Here is a 19,395-nt window from a genome sequence, read left to right on the forward strand (position 1 = left end):
CTGTGGTGATTTTGGCAGATCACTTTCTGCACCTTTAATGGTTTTTAAAAATTTAAGTTGATTAAACAGAATAAGTTGTGGACCAGGGGTGGCCAAGTCGGAGCACTCGCTCTGGTCCCCCGGGCTCTGCGATTGGTTGGGGAAATTCCGAATTTTAACCAAAACAAACGTGTCCAATTGGCTTAAGATTGGCATTGAAAATTTGGGACATTGCAACCTTCAGAACCTGGGAATAAAAAAAACCTCAAGAACTGTGTTGATTCACCCAAGTAGACTGAACAAGCAGCAAAAACATTGAGTGTAATTTGCACACAAGTTCTGCAACTAAAGAATTCTAAATAAATGGGTGTATTGAATGTATTTCAGTACAAATACACTGTATCACACAAAAATTCTGTCAGAACCTTGAAAAAAAAATCATCCTTTTATTAAAAAAAAACAAAACAGTATTGCTAAGTTACAGTTCAATCCATGAGAGAAAGGTGCAATGTTTAAGACCAAAGGTAAAGTGTTGAAATATGGGAAATATGAATCAATACCCACTTGTTAGTGTTGCAGAGAAACAGCATGTCAACTGACAGCACGACACAGATTTTTTTTTTCCTTTCGTCTTTAATTAAAAGATATAAACCGTAAATGCATTTATTTAAAAAATAAAACTGATTGCATATGCATTCACCCACAACACCCGAAGGAAAACAAAAAAACAAACAAAATCAGCCCCAAAATCATAAAATATAGAAACGAAAGAGCCATAAAAAAACAGAAAAGGAAAAAATTAATTAAAATAACAAATATTCTCTTGTATATATAGTTTAAATGTGCTTTTATCTATCATTTTCTCATCAAGGTAGAATCAAAATGTGAGCTCTCGCTAAATCCCGCCTGAAAGAGACGCTGTGAGTGTGTGTTTTTCCAGTAATTAAAAGATTCGTTTATCTGCCTCGCTCAACACTGAACAATTAACTCAATCCTCAAGATGCTCATATTTATTTATCCAACCTAACATTTTAAAAGGCTTGGATTTCAGATTGGCAGACTGGAATTAAAAAGCCATGAGAAGTGGAAAAATCCTGCTAAAAAAAAAAAATAAAAATAAAATCATCCATTGACCCCCTAGTGCTAAAGTTTCTATTCAGTAAATATCTACAGCAGACTTACTGTGCATTCGAATATGCAGTCTAAGAAACGAGCACTGTACTTGCGGATCTCAGAAACGAACAAAACAAAAAGGAAACAATGCATATACATCCTCAAATGTACACTCGTTCACTCTCTACACAGACAGGCACTGGAACCGAGAGGCAGAAGGTGGCCGAACGTCCCTCATCACGAACACGCTGAGCAAACGAGGCACTGCATTTATGCAGAGTGGGATTTGTGAGACGCGCTCATATTTACACATTCATTTATATTCAGACAAAAACAAAACACCGGGTCCAACTGTAAGGTCGATTTACAAAGTATCGAAAGTGGGACTGCGCTTTTAAACCTCCTCGGTTGCTGCGTTTATTAAAACGAAAGGGGCAGAACTCCTTTTTTTGTACACAGAAATAAACAAATGGCCAATTTTGAAGTGAAAAAGCAATGTATTTAATAAAAAAATAGCTCTCCCACTCTGGAATGCTTTGCAAATTTGCCACTAGATTTGAGAGACAAGACTTCCAAAGAACAGAACTGCCAAAAGATCTTGAATGCTACCTTTTTGAAGTAAATATCCCTCTGCCTCTTTTTTAATGCTTTCACAACCCCTTCTAATAAGACTGAACACTCCATAAGACCACCCACACAAAAATTAAAATTATGCATAACTTAAGGGGAATTGGTGGTCTTTTAGTGCTCTTACCAAAAAAAATAGGCCCGTTGCAATGCATCAAGACATAAAACTTACCGAGATATCCTATATACATTATTTTCTTCAGGCCACATGTATGAATGATGCGATTTGGCATTAACATTTTAGTTTATACATCAAATGTGAACCACGAAGCAGAAAGAAGCTAAAGAAATCAACGGCGTATTATACTAGTGTTCTAATAGACGACGAAAATAAAAAAAGATTTGATAAGTTGGGGATGCGACTGAACAGACTTTTCTGTCAATAGTGTTTGTGTTATTTGACCAAAACAAACTCAAAATCTAAAAATAAAAGTGGTATATGAACCAAAAACCAAAGTTTGATTGTAGTGTCCATTAGAAGTAGTGGCTGTTTATGTTTCTCAAGAATCACATTGATCTCATGGAGAGTGGCTACTGAAGGGCGGGCTGTAATTTTAGTGGCGATGGTCCCGTAAGTGATGAGATCAGAGGCTCAGCAGGGACAGTAAGCAGGAGGAGGAAACTCACGGCGGGTGATGCACACGATCAGATTTTCTGTGGAGATAAAACAGAGGAGATTGTAAACTTTGTGCGTGGTGCTTGACTATTAAATTCACTAGTTATAATAATAATAAAAAAAAGGGGAAATTGATTCAGTAATGTGTCATCGTAGAGCTGCGGTGAGCGTTTGGGCACATTACACAATCACATTACCCATTATGAGGTAAAGTGATGACAGAAAAACAAAACCACTGGGACAATCAGTCATGTGACCACAGCGGACACATGAGCGGGAGAGAGAGAGACAGATATATATCAGTGTTGGGGAGTAATATTTAGGTCATTTTTAATTGATCAACTAATTAAAAACATTTTTGAAAAAAAAAAAAAAAAAAAAAAAAAAAAAAAAAAAAAAATATATATATATATATATATATATATATATATATATATATATATATATATATATATATATATATATATATATATATATATATATATATATATATATATATATATATATATATATATATATATATATATATATATATATCAATCAACTAATTAAAAAAAAAATCATCATCAACTAATAAATTATATATAAAAAATTAACTAATTAAATTTTTTTTTAAACTAATAAATTAATATATCAAAATTTGATTAACTAATTAAAAAAAATTAAATAAAATCAATCAACTAATAAAAACAAATTAAAAAAACTTAAACTAATAAAAAAGTTTTATTTATCAACTAATAAAAAAACTAAAAACTGATCAACTAATAATTTAATTGATCAACTAATAAAAAAATTAGAAAAAAATATTAATTGAACTAATAAAAAAATCAGATCAACTAATAAAAATATCAAAAATTGATCAACAAATTAAAAAAAAAATCAACTAGTAAAAAAGACCAACTAATAAAAAAATATACATTAAAACTGTTCAACTAATTAAGATTAAAAATTGATCAACTAATAATAAATTAAAAAAAGATCAACAAATTAGAATATAAAAAAATTGATCAACTAATATATATATATATATATATATATATATATATATATATATATATATATATATATATATATATATATATATATAAATTGGTCCAACTAATGCAAGTATTAAAAAAATTGATCAACTAACAAAAAAAATTGACCTAAAAAAATTGATCAATTAACGAAATTAAACCAACTAAAAAAGATATAAAATATTTACCAACTAATTTAAAAAGTTAAGTCAATCAAGTAACAACATTTTTTTTAATTAATAGTAAAAAAAATTAATTGCTCAAATAATAAGTAAAAAAAAAAAAAAAAAAAAAAAAAAAAAAAAAAAAAAATATCAATAATTTTTTTTTCATTGATCTAAATAAATAAATAAATATAAATATTTATTTTTTTGTATATTAATTTTCCATACATTACATATTTCTCCCAATAACTAATTTGCAAGTATCGTCATTTATATTGCCCTACAAAAGGATTGTAGACGGAGACAATTTTTAAATCTTTGAAGCAAAACTTTGGGGGATAAATCTAGATCTAACTGTAAATAAATAAATAAATAAATAAATAAATAAATAAATAAATAAATAAATAAATAAATAAATAAAACAAACAAACAAACAAACAAACAAACAAAGTAGCTTTTTTAGAGACTTATAAACCCAAATACTCTCCAGTAGCTGTAGCTGGACTAATTTACGTAACTTTTAACAAAACAAATGAATCAGAAATAAATTCAACTTAAAAATAAATCCATAAACTACTAACTAAAATCACTTCTTTTTGTCACAGCTTGTTAACTCATCTACTTGATCTGTAGCTCGACTGAATTGAACTACACCTTCCCCAACACTGCATGAGGAGACTTACAACAATTAGTGAAGCTGAGCTCTGCTGAATAAGGAGAGAGCATTAATGCGGGTTAGAACCACCAGTGGAGCAGCACACAAACACTTGAATAACCACATGAAGGCCATGCAGAAGGTGGACACACATACCATGCCTGCTCATGCACTGAGTGAAGGGGAGGAGCCTAACCATCATAAGAGTCCAACAGAGGCAAAGAGCCCCGCCTCTCCCCATACATTCCTCCCTGAGAGAGAGAGACAGAGAGCGAGAAAGAGAGAGCGAGAAAGAGAATAGGGGAGAGCAGAGGAAAATAAAAAATGAGAAAGAGAGAGAATGAGAGAGAGAGCGTGAATGAAAATAGAGGAGAGCAGAAGAAAATAAGATAAGAGAGAGAGAAGAAAGAAAAAAAGGAGAAGAGGAAAGAGGAGAAGAGAAGAGAAAGAAAATAGAAAAAGAAAAGAAGAGGAAAAGAATAGGAAAAAGGAGAGGAGCAAAGGAATGGGAAAAAGAGAAGCAGAGGGAAGAGAAAAAAGGAGAAGAGGAAAAGGAGGGAGAAGAGGGAGAGAAAGAGGAGAAAAAAAGTAAAGAAAAAAGGAGAGGATAAGAGAAAGAGAAGAGGAAAAAAGGAGAGGAAAAAGAGAAAGATGAGAGGAAAACAGGAAAGAGAAGAGGAAAAGAGGAGAGAAGGAAAAGAGAAGAGGACAGGAAAAGGAGAGGAGGAAAAGAGAAAGAGGAGAGGAAAAGAGGAAAGAGAAGATGAAAAAGGAGAGGAGGAAGAGAAGAGAAAAAAATGAGAGGAAAAGAGAGAGAGGAAAAGGAGTACAGAAAAGAAAGTAAATGAGAAAGAGAAGTTGACGGGGGAGGAAAAAGGAGAAGAGGAAAAGAAGGAGAGGAGGAAAATAGAAAATGGGGAGGAAAAGGAGAGATGAAGAGCAGAGGAAGGGAGAAAAAGAAGAGGAGAAAGTAGAAGAAAAAAGGAGAGGAAAAGAGATAAAGGAGAAAGGAAAAAAAATGAGAAAATGGAGAGAAGAGAAAGAGAAAGAGTGAAAGAAGAAAGGAGCAGAGGGAGAGAGAGTGAGTGAGTGAGTTAGTGTCATTAGTGAAGGTACAGTGGGTTATCTCCAGTGTGAGCTTGTGTTGAGTCTGCAGTGTGGAAGTGTTTGTGAAGGAGAACAGCAGTTGTGTGTTTGTGTTACCTGAGGTGCGTCTCTGTCTGAGCGGTCCAGAGTGTCATCTAAAGTGTTTCTCCGCCCTCGCTGGTCTATTGTAGAGTAAGCGTCTGCCACCGCACACAAACATTAGAATTAGCACTATCATTGCATTAAATATTCAAAAACCGAGCAGAAGATGCAAAGTAAAAATATTTTCAAAACTGGTATTAATATAAAAATTAAAATTAAAATAAGTATCATTAGTAGAAAATTGATTTCTGATGGATCGCATGAGCCAGAAGACAGGAGGAACACCGCTGAAAATTCAGCTGACCCATGAATACATTTAATAAATTAGACAAACTGCCATTTTAAATTTAAATAGTATTAATTAATTAAATAATATTTATTTTAATTCACATTTTTGCTTTATTTTATGATCAAATAATGGCAGCTGTGTTTATAGTTTTAATAAAAAGCTATTCATCTGTATGTGTGTGATGAAATTAATTCTAAATTTAAAAGACAATCAAAAATAATTATTAAATTGAAATGTACCATATATTCAGATTCATTTACTTCCATTTTAGACAACACAATGCCCATGTTTCGCTTAAAAAGTTTAAGAAATCAATATTTGGTTGCTATAAAGATTTGAAATTTGAAAGAAAATGTTGCCTCAATTACACACACCACTAGTAAATGTGTCTAAAAGTTAATGATAGCTGTTACACAAAGTACAAGAACATATTTTTTATTACCTGGTCCAATGTCATTAAGAGGAATCATGTCTTTGTCTCTGTCTTGTTTGCCCCCTATCAAAAAAAAACAACCCCAAACAAAGTGAGAAACAGAGCAGCATTCTGCATGTCCACAGGGCTGATAAACATCCGTATGTCCTGTAAACACATTTCAGAGAATTCAGCAGAAATGCCTTTACCCCTGTCTATTAGCGGCAGGGTGCTCTCCTCGTAGCCCCCGTTGCTGCGGGTGTTGTTTGGCGGGTTCAGGTTCACCATGAAGTCGGTTTTCTTCCAGCCGTCCTTTTCCAGTGTGCGGCGGAGCTCCTTGAAGCTCCACACGATCTGCAGCACCAGGCCTGCACCCCGCACCTCACGATCCGAACGGTTGCTGGATGACCAAACACAAACTACTGAGTGAGAAAACTATTATGGCTCTTACTACAGAACATTCAAATATAGTCTCTTAAAGGGACAGTTCACTCACATTGAGATTTTACTCACACTCAAGTGTAACCATTAACTAATGTAATAAACCTATAACTACTGACTTCCACAGTAGGAAAAGCAAATAAAACAATTACAGTTCACTGAAGAACAATCAAAAATGGTCTCTTAAAGGGATAGCTTACCCAAAAATTGAAATTCACTCACCAAGTGTGATCATTAACCATTGTAATAAACCTGTAACCATTGACTTCAATAGTAGAAAAAACTAATTCAATGGTTACAGGGTTTCAGCATTCTTCAAAATATCTTCTTTTGGGTTAAACAGAAGAAACTTAAAGGTCTGAAGTAAAGGGAGGGTAAATGACAGTTTTTGGGGGTGAATCATCCCTATAAGAGGTGTGCAATATTGACAAAACATATTCATGTTAAGGCTTTTGGGTGATGACAATTAGAGAATATGTATATAGAGAGAGAATAAGTGTTTCTGTGATAACAGTTTTGCTGGTTTAGGTCAGTCGCAGATAAAATGACACTAAAACCCTCACAGCAAGTGGAAGAAACTCCTTGACTGCTCAAAATCGCCCAAATCCCTTAAATAGACCACCAATTAAAATGGAAGACAACCATTTCACTGACAAATTGATAAAAATATTATTTTTCCAAATGGGGTGTGCTTATTTACGCCCAGCACTATATGCAGTTTTGCAAATAATTACTGTATCATAAATTAGATCATACTGCCATATTAACTCAGTTGTCTTTATTTTTTTATTTCCTCTTCAAATGTGATGAAACTGTTACTGAAACCGCACCTGTCTTTGTTGATGAGCACCAGCCTTTCGATGCCCTGGGAGCTGCGCAGGGTTTTGGCAGCGTCCACACTGGACCCGACCACCTCCGCCATGGTGCTGAGAACAGACACCACCGTCTCCTCTGAGAGTGCACGCACAGGTTGACTCTGACCTCCGCCTGGCAGATTCGCTACCAAGTTAGGCACCGTATGCTTCCCTACACAGAAAAAGAGGAAGACAATAAAATTGAGACTATACATATGACCAGTGGCGTAAAGCAGCAGATTACAAATACACAAATTACTGTAATAGAGTAGTTTTTCTCAAGAATTGTACTTTAGTAAGTGGTTTTAAAATGTGTACTTTACCTTGAGTGCACTTTTAGTGCTGTATCAGTACTTTTACTGCACTATTTCCCTTCAAACTGCAGTCACTACTTTAATATTTACTTATATTTTTTAATATTTGATTGGCAGAGTAGAATAATCAATCCTGTGAATCCCAATCAAATCGCATCATACAGAACAATCTCAAGACACGAGCGCTTTACAAATGCAGCAAACATGTACAGCGTGGAAGCATTTAAAGGCTGTTTCTCAATATGCGTTCCTGCATCCTCGTGTAACATCATCATCAACTGCCAAAGTTTAGTTCCAAAACTCAAGACCGCAAGAACAGAGGACGCGTGAAAGTTCCCGGATGAGTTCTTGATAGAGGATGCAGCCTTGAGCGCAAAACTTGCTCGAGAAGTCCCAGAAGTCATTACAGCTGAATAAAGGAGGTGGGAAGCGCAGCATTTTAAATAGATTTATTATTAAATTCAGAGATAAAACTTACTTATCTCAGGAGTTTCCCTAAATAAGACTGTGAAAGTAAACATTAACATGAAAATCTTTATAGGTATAAGGTATAAATGCATTAAGAAATTCCTATTAAAAGTTTAGTTATATTTGTATTGTGCAACGTATATTTGTAAAGTCTTTATGCATAGTTTATATTGTGAAAAGGGGAAAAATAAATCGTTGTATGAATGCTGTAATGTTTAAATTTTCCAATAAAAACGCACGAAGGTCATGTGACCATCAGGAAGAACGCATCTCATTTCTCACAGAAAGCATTCTCTCAGAACAGTCTCCACAAGAACGAGAGTCTGTTCTCTGCGTTCAGCCACAGCCATCGTGTCCAAGAAGGCACTAAATCATTACGGGCAATGACAGAGAATGTTTGGACGATGATGAAAACGAAGATGTCGACTGTATGAGGACTGAATTCACCAAATAGGCTTAATTATTAAATTCACTACAGAATGTTACGTTTTCACATGCACAAAATCTCATCCAAACGCATCAGCCTTTTACATCGTAATACTTACCACTCTTGAGTACTTTGAGTAATAATTACAACAGACACTTTTACTCAAAATTTTTGGTCAAGTAATGGTACTTGAATATGATTTTCAGTACTTTTTCTACCACTGCAAACAGCTATTGTAACTGCATAATTCCGCTTGCATACCTAGTAGCTCACGGTTGCGAGCATCGATGGCCAGGTTCCTCAGCGCTCCAGACATGGCTCGGACAACACGGTCGTTCCCGTGAGACAGCAGCTCAGTCATCATTGGCAGGCCGTGCTCCTGTCTCATCGTTGCTCTGATGTAGCGCCCATACTGAAAACAAAATGGACACGGTGCATGAGGGAAAAGTCCCACAGTTACGTCATAATTATTAGCCAAATAAAAAGTGAAACATTTTTAAACAGTTTTATTAACTAATTTCTAATAACTGATTTCTTTTATATTTGCCATGACGACAGTACATAATATTTGACTAGATATTTTTCAAGACACTTCTATACAGCTTAAAATGTGACATTTAAAGGCTCAACTAGGTTAATTAGGCAAGTTGGAGTAATTGGGCAAATCATTGTATAACGATGGTTTCTTCTGCACACAATTGAAAAAATATATATTGCTCAAGGGGGATAATAATATTGTGGTTTACTATAAAATCACTTAAAATTTGAAACTTTTTATTCTAGCCGAAATAAAATAAGACTTACTTCAGTAAAAAAAATTAAAGGAAATGCTGTGAAAAATTCCTTGCTCTGTTAAACACTAATAATTTTGACTTCAACTGTAAATGGTGATAGAAGGGCAATTTTGATTTGATTTATTTATTTTCGAACAAAATATCATACATAAAATATCATTAACAAAAAATACATTTCGACATGGTCGAAAATGGAGTGGGATGAAGCACAAGCTTATTATTCCCCCCCCCCCCATTACCACATACATCATTCGTCTATTCCTTAAACTTATTTCTTCTTTTACTTATCTCTTCTTTTTACATGAACATATTTTATCCTTTTGGCATATTTGACAAATTATATGTTTGGTTCCATTTGTACCTTTATATTTTGTAACATAAACCCAGAGAAAAAAACAAACAAACAAAAAAAACAGTACTGCAAATAGCCATTAATTAAAATGTCATCATACCTTTCTCTTTTTATACCTTTTCAATCACCTTCATCATTATATTTCTTTAATAATATATATTTATACAAAATATATTTATAAATTGATTATTATCCTGACATTGTTTGAGAGTCAGATCTAGACTGTTCCATAGTTTTACACCACAGACATACAAACTTTTTAAAGTTGTTCTTGTTTTCAACCTCCTAATATTTAGTTAATCTCTCTTCTCTCTTTACACATTTAAAACCAACTGAACTCTGTTCTAGACTCCTAGATTGCATTTTTATGCAAAATAGTTTTCACACAGCTAGTGTCAGAATATTGTGTTTGCTTTTATTCTAGAAACTATACAGTCTGCTTAAATAAAAAAACACACCTACATGCATATTTACAGTATATATTTGATTTTACATTGTTTTGGTTTTACATTGATATATTTGATTTACATGCGTCGTCAAATGTAAATAATCTGAAAGTTACAGTATCTTTATAAATAAATCAAACTTCTTTAAGTGTGATATTTTACTGTAATTGATCAAAATTATAGTATTTTTCACAGTATATCAAGCTTCTTTAAATAACAAAAGTGCCATTTTAATGTCATTGAAAATACTGTAACTTTAATCATAGTAACTCAAGCTTCATTAAATTAAAAAAGAAAGTCCCATTCTAATGTAATCTAAAAGCTACAGTATTTTTCATAAATCAAGCTTCTTTAGCGGTAGTTCAATTCTCAGAAACCCCTTAGGATGCTAGCATGTACTCACAGACCAGCGGCCTGCACACAGATTCTGCACGGCCCCTGCGGCGGCTTCTAGAACCGATGGGTTCTTACTCTCTTTCAGGAGAGACGTGTACACGCGCACTACCTCTGGCTGGAACAGCAATTCATATCCTATAAAAACAACAATCATCATTTCATTCATTTTCATCCATCACAAAAGATAAAAGCAAAACCCCTAGCTAAAATATACTCTGAGTTAAAGAGACTGAGGATGTACCTTTGGCTGGTGTGGTTCTCTTTGGAATGTCAATCGTATCTGAAGTCCCATCATCCTCTCGTTTTCCTGAACAAAGCAGACGGCATGAGCAACAAGTGAAGATGAAGTGATAGTGATGCAACAAATCTGAAGAAAACCTCTTTGAAGATTCAAAAAGGGGATTTTTTTGTTAAGACAAAGAGAGTTTTCTTCAGACAGAGGTTACTTTTATTCTCTGAGGAAAACCCCATGCGCTGTGATGATTAATTGACTGATGACTTGATGTAGACGGATTCAAAGGAGCATGTGACATTATATAGTGATGAGAAAGTGCACGTTTAAAAGAATCTAACAATCGGTTTAAATATTTGTAAGGTTAATATAAAAAGTGAACGTGTAAAAAGAGAAGTGGATTTGCAGGAAATGCTGTGTTCCTGCACCCTCTGGTGGTTACTAGTGACATGTTTTAAATGACAAAAGCACAATTAAAGGGCTAGTCACACAATAAATAACAAAAAAGTAAATCCTTTTTATAGTGAAATCTCTCGTTTCCCAATTCAACATATATTTTTGAGAGTTGTTGTGATAACTGCTTTGTTGCTTATGTAGGCACCAGGTTTTAAAATGCAGCAACAGAGTTTAGTGGCATAATGTGATGCCTGTTAATGATTTCATGTCTACTTCCTTGCGATCAATAAAAACCTTGTTTGTGTGACTGGTTCCCTTAATAGGCCTTCTAACTTGACCGAAGTAGTGCAGCTCATAAAACAAATGTGAAATGGGATGAGAAATGCATCTCTTTACTCTAAAACACTGGAGTTTCACCCATTTCAGATCCATTTACTGAGCTTTGACCTCTAACAAGGTTAATAATGGGTTACAGTGAGGTGAAATGTGAGTGATTTCTATGAAAGCAAAAAGCAAAGCATTTACTTTAATATATATAAAAAAGGTAAGAAATAAAGAGAAAGAAAAGCTTACCTTTGGAAAACCACTCGTCTGTTACAGGATAAAAAGATGTATGGAATGAGATGAAGCAGAGGAGACAGATACAGAAGAAAATGAGGAAAGTATTGATTTTTTTTTTTACTGCAATAGTGCCCCAGCCACCCTACAATTATTCAGCAACAAACCCACAAACAGAGCACACACACTCGTGCGAAAATCATGCAAGTTTCCTCCAAGTCTTGTGTAAACAAACATGATCTGGCACATTTCAAACTCGGAAGCTTAAAAAAAAAAAAAAAGGACTTCAAAGTGTATACTGTGGTTTAAAGACAAGCAACACACAGAGTCTCTCTTAGCATTGTTTACACAACACCGAGATTGTGCACTGGAATGCAAAGATGGCAAGTTAACTTATTCTAATTGGCACAGCCGGTGTCCGTGTTCTGCTTTAAAATGAATCAGAAGCGCACCTTTGCCCTTTCGGGAGCTGAAGCAGCCGCCCTTTTGGGAAGGGAGGGGGCCTTGATTGACAGGAGTGGACTCCAGATATCGCTCGCAGCCGGGGATCTCCCGATGCACCTGATAGGACAGATTCCTCAGCAGACACACGCTGTTCTCGATCAGCTGCACACAGATATTAACATCAGTAATTATTTATGGCTTTGCAGGAGAATGAAGCAGTTCTTCTCCAAATGCACAGAACACTTCAATAACTGGATTTATTTTTGATTATCAGAGAGCAAAGACAGATCCTGTTAACTAAACTGCAATATTTTGAATTGAGTTACACTTAATGACTCGGAATTAAAGATGCAGCATCGGTTTAGAAGCAAAATTCTCAAAAATTTCTTCATACAGTGTGTAACAAAATCTATATAGTTATCATTTAACTTGTATATTGATGATTTTTTTTTATTTTAACCACTTCACACATTTGATCACACTGGTGTGATTAGAACATTGAGCGCATATCAAATGCTAAAATTCAAATCTGATGGCACAAAGAGTTGCGCAGTTCTGTCATGAATCACAATTTATATGTGCTTTTAAACAGTTTTAGGTTTCAGACATTCAAATACACAACTACACAAAGCAAAACAAACCATATAAGGTCTGTAAGACACACGTGGATGTCTATGGAGACAGCAATAATAATTATTTTTCAATAACTGGACGATGTGCTTCGTTCATGCAAGATACACACAGTTTATATTACTACTAATATAGTGTAATCTAATAAAATATTATTTAATAGATTATGCTACATTGACGCCAGTATCCTCAGCTGTGTCTCATCTAGCTAATAAAATACAATTAATGCATAATTGAATAATATAAATACTTGATAACATTCCAATGCAGCTTTATCCCTTCTAGTAACAACGACAGAGGCTATTACCCATCATATAACAAATAATAGGATCATTATTAAAGCTGTTTAAAAGACAAAATATATATGTTCCATCACATGTTCTAATCATTTTGTGAAGTCTCAAATATTTGTCAATATTTATGGAAAATGGTTAAAAGAAACAAATACGACATGTACATAGATCATTGGGGCTGGTGGGTCACGTGATAAACTTGATGTGTCACCATCAACACAATGTATTCCAAGTAACAGTCACAAAAATATAAAATTAATAAATAAATAATTTCAGGCAGGAGGATGAGCTGGAGTCTTCGAAACTCACGCGTGAAAGGGTTAAATTACAAATTTGATCTCTTTCCAACAGGGAAAACCACCAACAATCAAGAATGCATAATATGGTGTCATAGCTTTGCAATCCAAAAATGTCATTATAATGGGCAAAAACAGTCACTAACAAAATGAAAGGGTAGTAAATTTGGCAAGAGATTGTTCTCTCAGAGAACTCTCAAGTATTCTCTCAAAATGTGTCAAAATAAGATTTCTCACCAAACATCATTCCATTTGCTGAAATGCAGAGAAAGTTGTGGCCAAAAATTAAGACTCAAAATCACCACAGAGTAGATAAACACCCCTAACAGCACACCAGAGTTAATAATACAGTGATGTAGTAGTATTTAGTAACATAGCTACATAATAAAATAAATTATATCTAAACTAGGAAAATACAAGCATCACATCACAACTCCGTACTTTCAGATTTTTATTAGATGAAAGGAAAAAAGGGATACAGTGGTCCCGTGGTATAAGGCGGTTCACCTTTCGTGACCTTGCAGTTATGCAGATTTATTTAGTGCAGTTTGACATGCTTTTTTTACAGCACATTGTGATCTGAGTCCTGGTTGGGCCTGAAGGCAGGTTTTGATCTTTGGTTTCACTCTATAAAACTGAACTTAATTTTCTATTAATGTTTGAACTTTGAGAGTGTTTAAATAAGAGAGAAGTGTGAAATGTTCATGACTGTATGAGAGAGAGAAAAAACTGTATGACTGTATAAAATGTGTACTGAGGGGTTTTACAGCCATCTATAACAACTGCAAAAAAATTCAGCCCGTCCAGCGTGTCCTGGGTCTTCCCGGTGGGACATGCCTGGAACACCTCCCTAGGTAGGTGTCCCGGAAGCATCCAAAACAGATGCCTGAGCCACCGCAGCTGACTTCTCTCGATGTGGAGGAGCAGTGGCTCTACTCCGAGCTCCTCCCGGGTGACAGAGCTCCTTACCCTCTCTATAAGGGTGTGCCCTGCCACCCTGCGAAGAAAACTAATTTTGGCCGCTTGCATAAGAGATCTTATCCTTTCAGTCATGACCCAAAGCTCATGACCATATGAACCGGTAATTCAAAAGCTTTGCCTTCCATCTCAGCTCCTCCTTTACCACAACAGATCAGAACATCGACCGCATTACTGCTGCCGCTGCACCAATCTGCCTGTCAATCTCATACTTCATCATCCCCTCACTCGTGAACGAAACCCAAGTTACGTGAACTGCAAACCACCTTTTTCCGGTGGAGCACCATGGCCTCGGATTTGGAGGTGCTAAGTCTCCTCCCAGCCACGTCAGTCGCACTCGGCAGCACAGTGCATGCTAAAGGTTCATGTTCGATGAAGCCAACAGAACAACATCGTCTGCGGATAACAGCGATGAAATTGTGGTCCCCGAACCGGACCCCCTCCAGCTTGACCTCCATGCGATATTTATTAGTCATGTGTGGCTGTATTTATGTGTGTATGTACATTAATAGTTTATTACATGAACATTTTTGAACGTAGTCTCTTATGTTTTTAATCAATTAATGTACAGTTTAAAGTATTTTCAGTGGAAAACTCAAAAGTCAGGTTTCTTTATTGATACTAATAGTTAAAGATAATAGCATTACATATTCTCAAAAGAGAGAACTGGTTTTAAAACCCCAACTATTTCCCAGCCCTAATTAGACTGCAAATATTCAATATGAACTAACATAAAAGACCAACAATGCTTTCTTCCTCCTGTGCTCTTCCCCAAACCTGCTTCCCCTGCATTTAATGAGTATGAAAGTGCCCCAAATGTTAAAGCTCAACAGTTACCTTGTTGTCCACATCTTTGCAGTTGATCTGCGACTGGACGATGTACATGAGAGAGTCCACCAGTCCGGAGCACTCCCTCAGCTTCCTCCTGGCCTCGCTCCTCTCCGAGCTCACATTCCTGAGAGCAAAACAAGTCACGTCAACTAATTAGCATGCTGCCTGTTTAATGTTTAGCAGTGTTTGGCAGGCACGGAAACGTCCAGCTCCGGGTCATCACCCGAAACATTAACCGAGTGTACACAGATGGCGCCTGGAAAGCTCAGCGCTGGATGAGAAAACTGAGGGTTAAAAGGCGAGAGACACTGTTAGCTCTACTTAAAAGTAATCACGGTGTTAAATCGTTCCTCAGACTGAATGGAGAGCTTTTCTGAAAGCCTAATAGGCGAGTGGGAGAAGTGAGGGACACTTTCAAAGAGAAGCACTCAAGGGAAATAAGTGAATTCAAAGATCACATTTCTTGCTTTTGTCCAAACTTTGTCTTGCTTCTTTCATGGCCTTCTTGCTCTCTCTCTTACACACACACGATTCAGGAGCATTTCCTCTGCACTTCCCTCCTTTCTTCCACATGAAAATCCAGCTTCCTCACACACACTTTTTTTTTGACAGGAATTCTTTTGCAGTAAGACACACCCCTGCTCCCTTTAACGCCTTTCATTAATCTGAATCATGATACTGTCCCTTCCCAACACATCCTAATCCTTCCCTCCTCCCGCCTCTCGGTGTTCCTGAAACACCCAAACCAAGCATTTGACTCCCAGGCTGATAAAATATATCTGGAATTAACCGAAGATGGCTGACCGATTTGGAATTGCAAAGGCTTGACTATGTTTATGTGCAACGACTAAACACTTTTTCCACATATATAACATTTATCCAATATAGCCACTTACATTCTCCTAAAAAACACCCAAGTTTGTTTAGTTCCTGTTTTGATAAAGCCCTGCCCTCAGAAATGCATAGTGGGTTCTGATTGGCCAACAGACCCAGTGTGTTCGGATTCATTAACCGCTTTGTGAATGTTGCAGGTAACATTACACCAGGGCAAAGACTATAGAATACACAAGACATGTCACGCGTATAGTTTTAAATGGGGGGAAAAAAGTGTAACAGTCAATATGGCGAATGAAGCACCGCCTACTAGAACAGGAGACAATCATCAGTGGCTATAGGCTGATGATTCTCCCGGGAGAAGCTCATAACAGACCCGTCTTTTTAACGACAGGTCTTGTGGTAAACAAATTAGACAGAATGCCTGAACACACTGCCCGAGAGGCGTTTCAAAGATGGCCGCCGAGTGAAATGGCTTGTGTTAAAGGGACTTTGACCCAGTGCAGGGTTATGTAAATTTTTGTGTTTGTCACCTAGTAAGAAGCTTGTTGTAGTCTCTACGAGACATTTGTAGACTTTTAAACTTGAATTCTGTACTACATCTCACTTTGCATTGAAATTTGAGCAACAAATTCTGAAGTTATTTCTTTTTTATTATTATTATTATTATTATTATTATTATTATTAATAATTATTATCATACCATACAGGCTGAAACAACAATATAATGACATATCAATTCAACTACTCTGTCCCCTGCAGTCGGTTTAAACTAGGGTAAAAGTACAGAAGTAGTACATTAAGACGCCCTTTCAAGTCTGCATAAACCAGAAATTGCCAAGACCTTTATTCTTTAGAAGTTATTTTCTTCCAACTGAAATGGAATATCGAATAGTGATTTTTTTTTGCATATACACATCATTCCCTCATAGCAAACTAACAGTAAGAGGGCATGGCTAAGAATATTGTGGCTGCAGTCGTCAACCTGACATCAGAAAAGGGCCGCCACACAAAACAAGTAAATGGTCAAACTTTGATTAAAGATTACAAAAACAAAGATTTTTTACAAGTGGATTATCTTGCATAGATGAATTGCAGTGTTTCTCAACCACGTTCCTGCAGGAGCACCAGCTCTGCATGTTTTCCATGTCTCCTTAAGCCAAACACACATGACTCACATCATCAGCTCATTAGCAGAGACTGAAGGACCTGTAATAGGTGTGACCGAAAAAGGAGACATCCAAAACATGCAGGTGTTGGTGGTCCTCCAGGAAGGTGGTTGAGAAACACCGACCTAATGCATAGTGCGCTAGCAAAATAAACAGTATACATTTTATTTTCACGTGGACATTAAATGGTTGCATCCACCAGTTGCATTGTGACGTACCTTAAGCAGCCGGTGGTGTTGGTGAGCGCTGTCTCCCACTCCAGGTGTCTGGGTTTGCAGCTCTCCTCTCCGCCTTGGTTCCCCCTCTCCCAGCCCGAGTGTGGGACCATCACCTCATCAGACAGGGCGTGCAGTGCATGGTCCACGATCTCCATCTTTACCGAGTCATGAGATGACAGGTTCCACAGCGTGCCTGAAAGAGCACAAGCCATCAGTTACTATCAGATGGAAATAATCTTGTCTGAATCACTTGAAAGCAAATGTTAAAGGTCCTGTGAAGTGCTTTGAAATGTGCTTTTTTTTTTTCTCGAAATTTGACGTAATCTCAACTGCCACACGAAGAGAGGGTGGAGCATAGAGTAGCTCCTCTCCTTTAAAAAAAACAGCCAATAGTGTTGTGTTTGACCACTGCTCTGCCAGTGAGAGCGGTTGAGCGCATCAAGTGAAAAGCATATTAAAAGGGGTTTAAAAAGGGGGGGCTGCAAGTTAACATGTTTAAATCTGTTTTACATCTTCTAAACTACTAATTTTGTCAGTTTCTTAGCACACTAGATTATAGATATCCTTTATATCCTTAATCCTTAATCTAAAAAAAGGTTTTTAATATCACGGGACCTTTAAGGGTTTTTTGTGTGACAAAGTCTGTGAAATATTATTACCCTTTAAAAACATTTCAAAACAGAAAAGAACCCTTTTAAAATAATTTCTCCAAGTCATGGCAAAACAATTTTTAACAGCCATTACCAGAAACCCCTCTGATCAAATATAACAGGAATTTAATTTTAAACATGTCAAAATAATGAAAGAGTCATGTTTTCAGACGCGTTTCTATTCTGCAAGTTATGACAAACAAATTTTAAACCCATCAACCATAAGAAATTAACATTTAGAAAAAAAAAAGATTTTTATCTACAGCAACTGAAAAAACAAAAATAAACAAAACACCTTAACAATTCTAAGAAATTGAAAATCCGGGCTTGTTTTTTATAGTAATAAGTACTAATTTCCTCCCTAAATGGACAACTTTCAGACGATTTGTATTGTGCAAGTTATGCGTTACCAAAAAAAAAAAAAAAAAAAAACATACATGTAAGAAATCAATATTTAAAGAATTTTCCCCCCTCAACCACAGCAAATGAAATACCACTTTAACAATTAAGAAACTGAACAATCTCAGTCTCTCTGATTTACTAAAGAACGCGTGTTTGTTTTTCATAGTCGCAAGTACTTATTAACGCTTCCCAAATGAAGATAAACACATCTAAACTTTTGTGTGTACCAGTTATAGTGTCTGTAAGGTCCTGATCTCTGGTCTTCCTCAGTAGCCGCACCAGCGCAGGAATGCCGTCACAGTTCTTGATGGCTATCTTGTTATCTGGATCCCGGCCATACGAGATGTTCTTGAGGGCTCCGCATGCAGCATAATGCACCTCCTTCTTTGGGTTATCCAACATGGACACCAAGGCAGGGATACCCTTCAGTCGTCTAACTTCTGACTTCACCTACACAGACAGAGATGAGGCATTAAGTGCATTGATCTGTCATGTTAAACTATGCTGACATCTGTATTCTAACCAAAAGCCAAAAAAAGGAAAATTATGAAATTATAAACAAAGGAGACAGTATAATGACATATGAATGTGACAGTTTCTATTTAAAAAAAAAAGAAAAACCTGAAGGAAAAAATAAATAAATAAAAATTAGATAATGTTCTCTTTATAGATTTTGATAGTATGTGCAAAATATCAAAGCTTAAAAACAAAACATACAAGTAAATAAATAAAATAAATGTAAAATAAATAAAGTAAATAAATAAAAGTAAATAAATAAAATGTCAATAAAAGTAAATAAAGTAAATTAATAAATAAAATCACTAAACAAATAAAGAAAATAAAACTAAATGTAAAGTAAATAAATAAACAAATCACTAAGTAAACATAGTAAATAAGTAAAGTAAACAAAAAG

The 19,395-nt window shown here is 35.6% G+C and overlaps 1 protein-coding gene across 3 annotated transcripts in view; it reads right to left on the minus strand.

Annotated features, from left to right (window-relative positions):
* Positions 1 to 392: 392 nt before the first annotated feature.
* ctnnd1 (catenin (cadherin-associated protein), delta 1) overlaps positions 393 to 19,395 on the minus strand; it is a 31,159-nt gene continuing 12,156 nt past the window's right edge. The window contains exons 7-20 of one of the 3 annotated variants that reach the window (XM_056456741.1): positions 18,710 to 18,932; positions 17,431 to 17,623; positions 15,216 to 15,333; positions 12,190 to 12,343; positions 11,753 to 11,770; positions 10,793 to 10,858; positions 10,559 to 10,686; positions 8,825 to 8,975; positions 7,331 to 7,526; positions 6,269 to 6,459; positions 6,090 to 6,143; positions 5,374 to 5,456; positions 4,327 to 4,421; positions 393 to 2,373 (exon numbers count right to left, since the gene is read on the minus strand). In XM_056456741.1, the coding sequence (XP_056312716.1) occupies positions 4,362 to 4,421; positions 5,374 to 5,456; positions 6,090 to 6,143; positions 6,269 to 6,459; positions 7,331 to 7,526; positions 8,825 to 8,975; positions 10,559 to 10,686; positions 10,793 to 10,858; positions 11,753 to 11,770; positions 12,190 to 12,343; positions 15,216 to 15,333; positions 17,431 to 17,623; positions 18,710 to 18,932 (1,635 nt within the window). In that variant the 3' untranslated portion in view covers positions 393 to 2,373; positions 4,327 to 4,361. The remainder of the gene's footprint in view (positions 2,374 to 4,326; positions 4,422 to 5,373; positions 5,457 to 6,089; positions 6,144 to 6,268; positions 6,460 to 7,330; positions 7,527 to 8,824; positions 8,976 to 10,558; positions 10,687 to 10,792; positions 10,859 to 11,752; positions 11,771 to 12,189; positions 12,344 to 15,215; positions 15,334 to 17,430; positions 17,624 to 18,709; positions 18,933 to 19,395) is intronic. The other 2 variants (XM_056456742.1, XM_056456743.1) reach the window with 2 other exon arrangements.

Source organism: Danio aesculapii, chromosome 1 (genome assembly GCF_903798145.1).
Source record: "Danio aesculapii chromosome 1, fDanAes4.1, whole genome shotgun sequence".
NCBI classification, from domain to species: domain Eukaryota; kingdom Metazoa; phylum Chordata; class Actinopteri; order Cypriniformes; family Danionidae; genus Danio; species Danio aesculapii.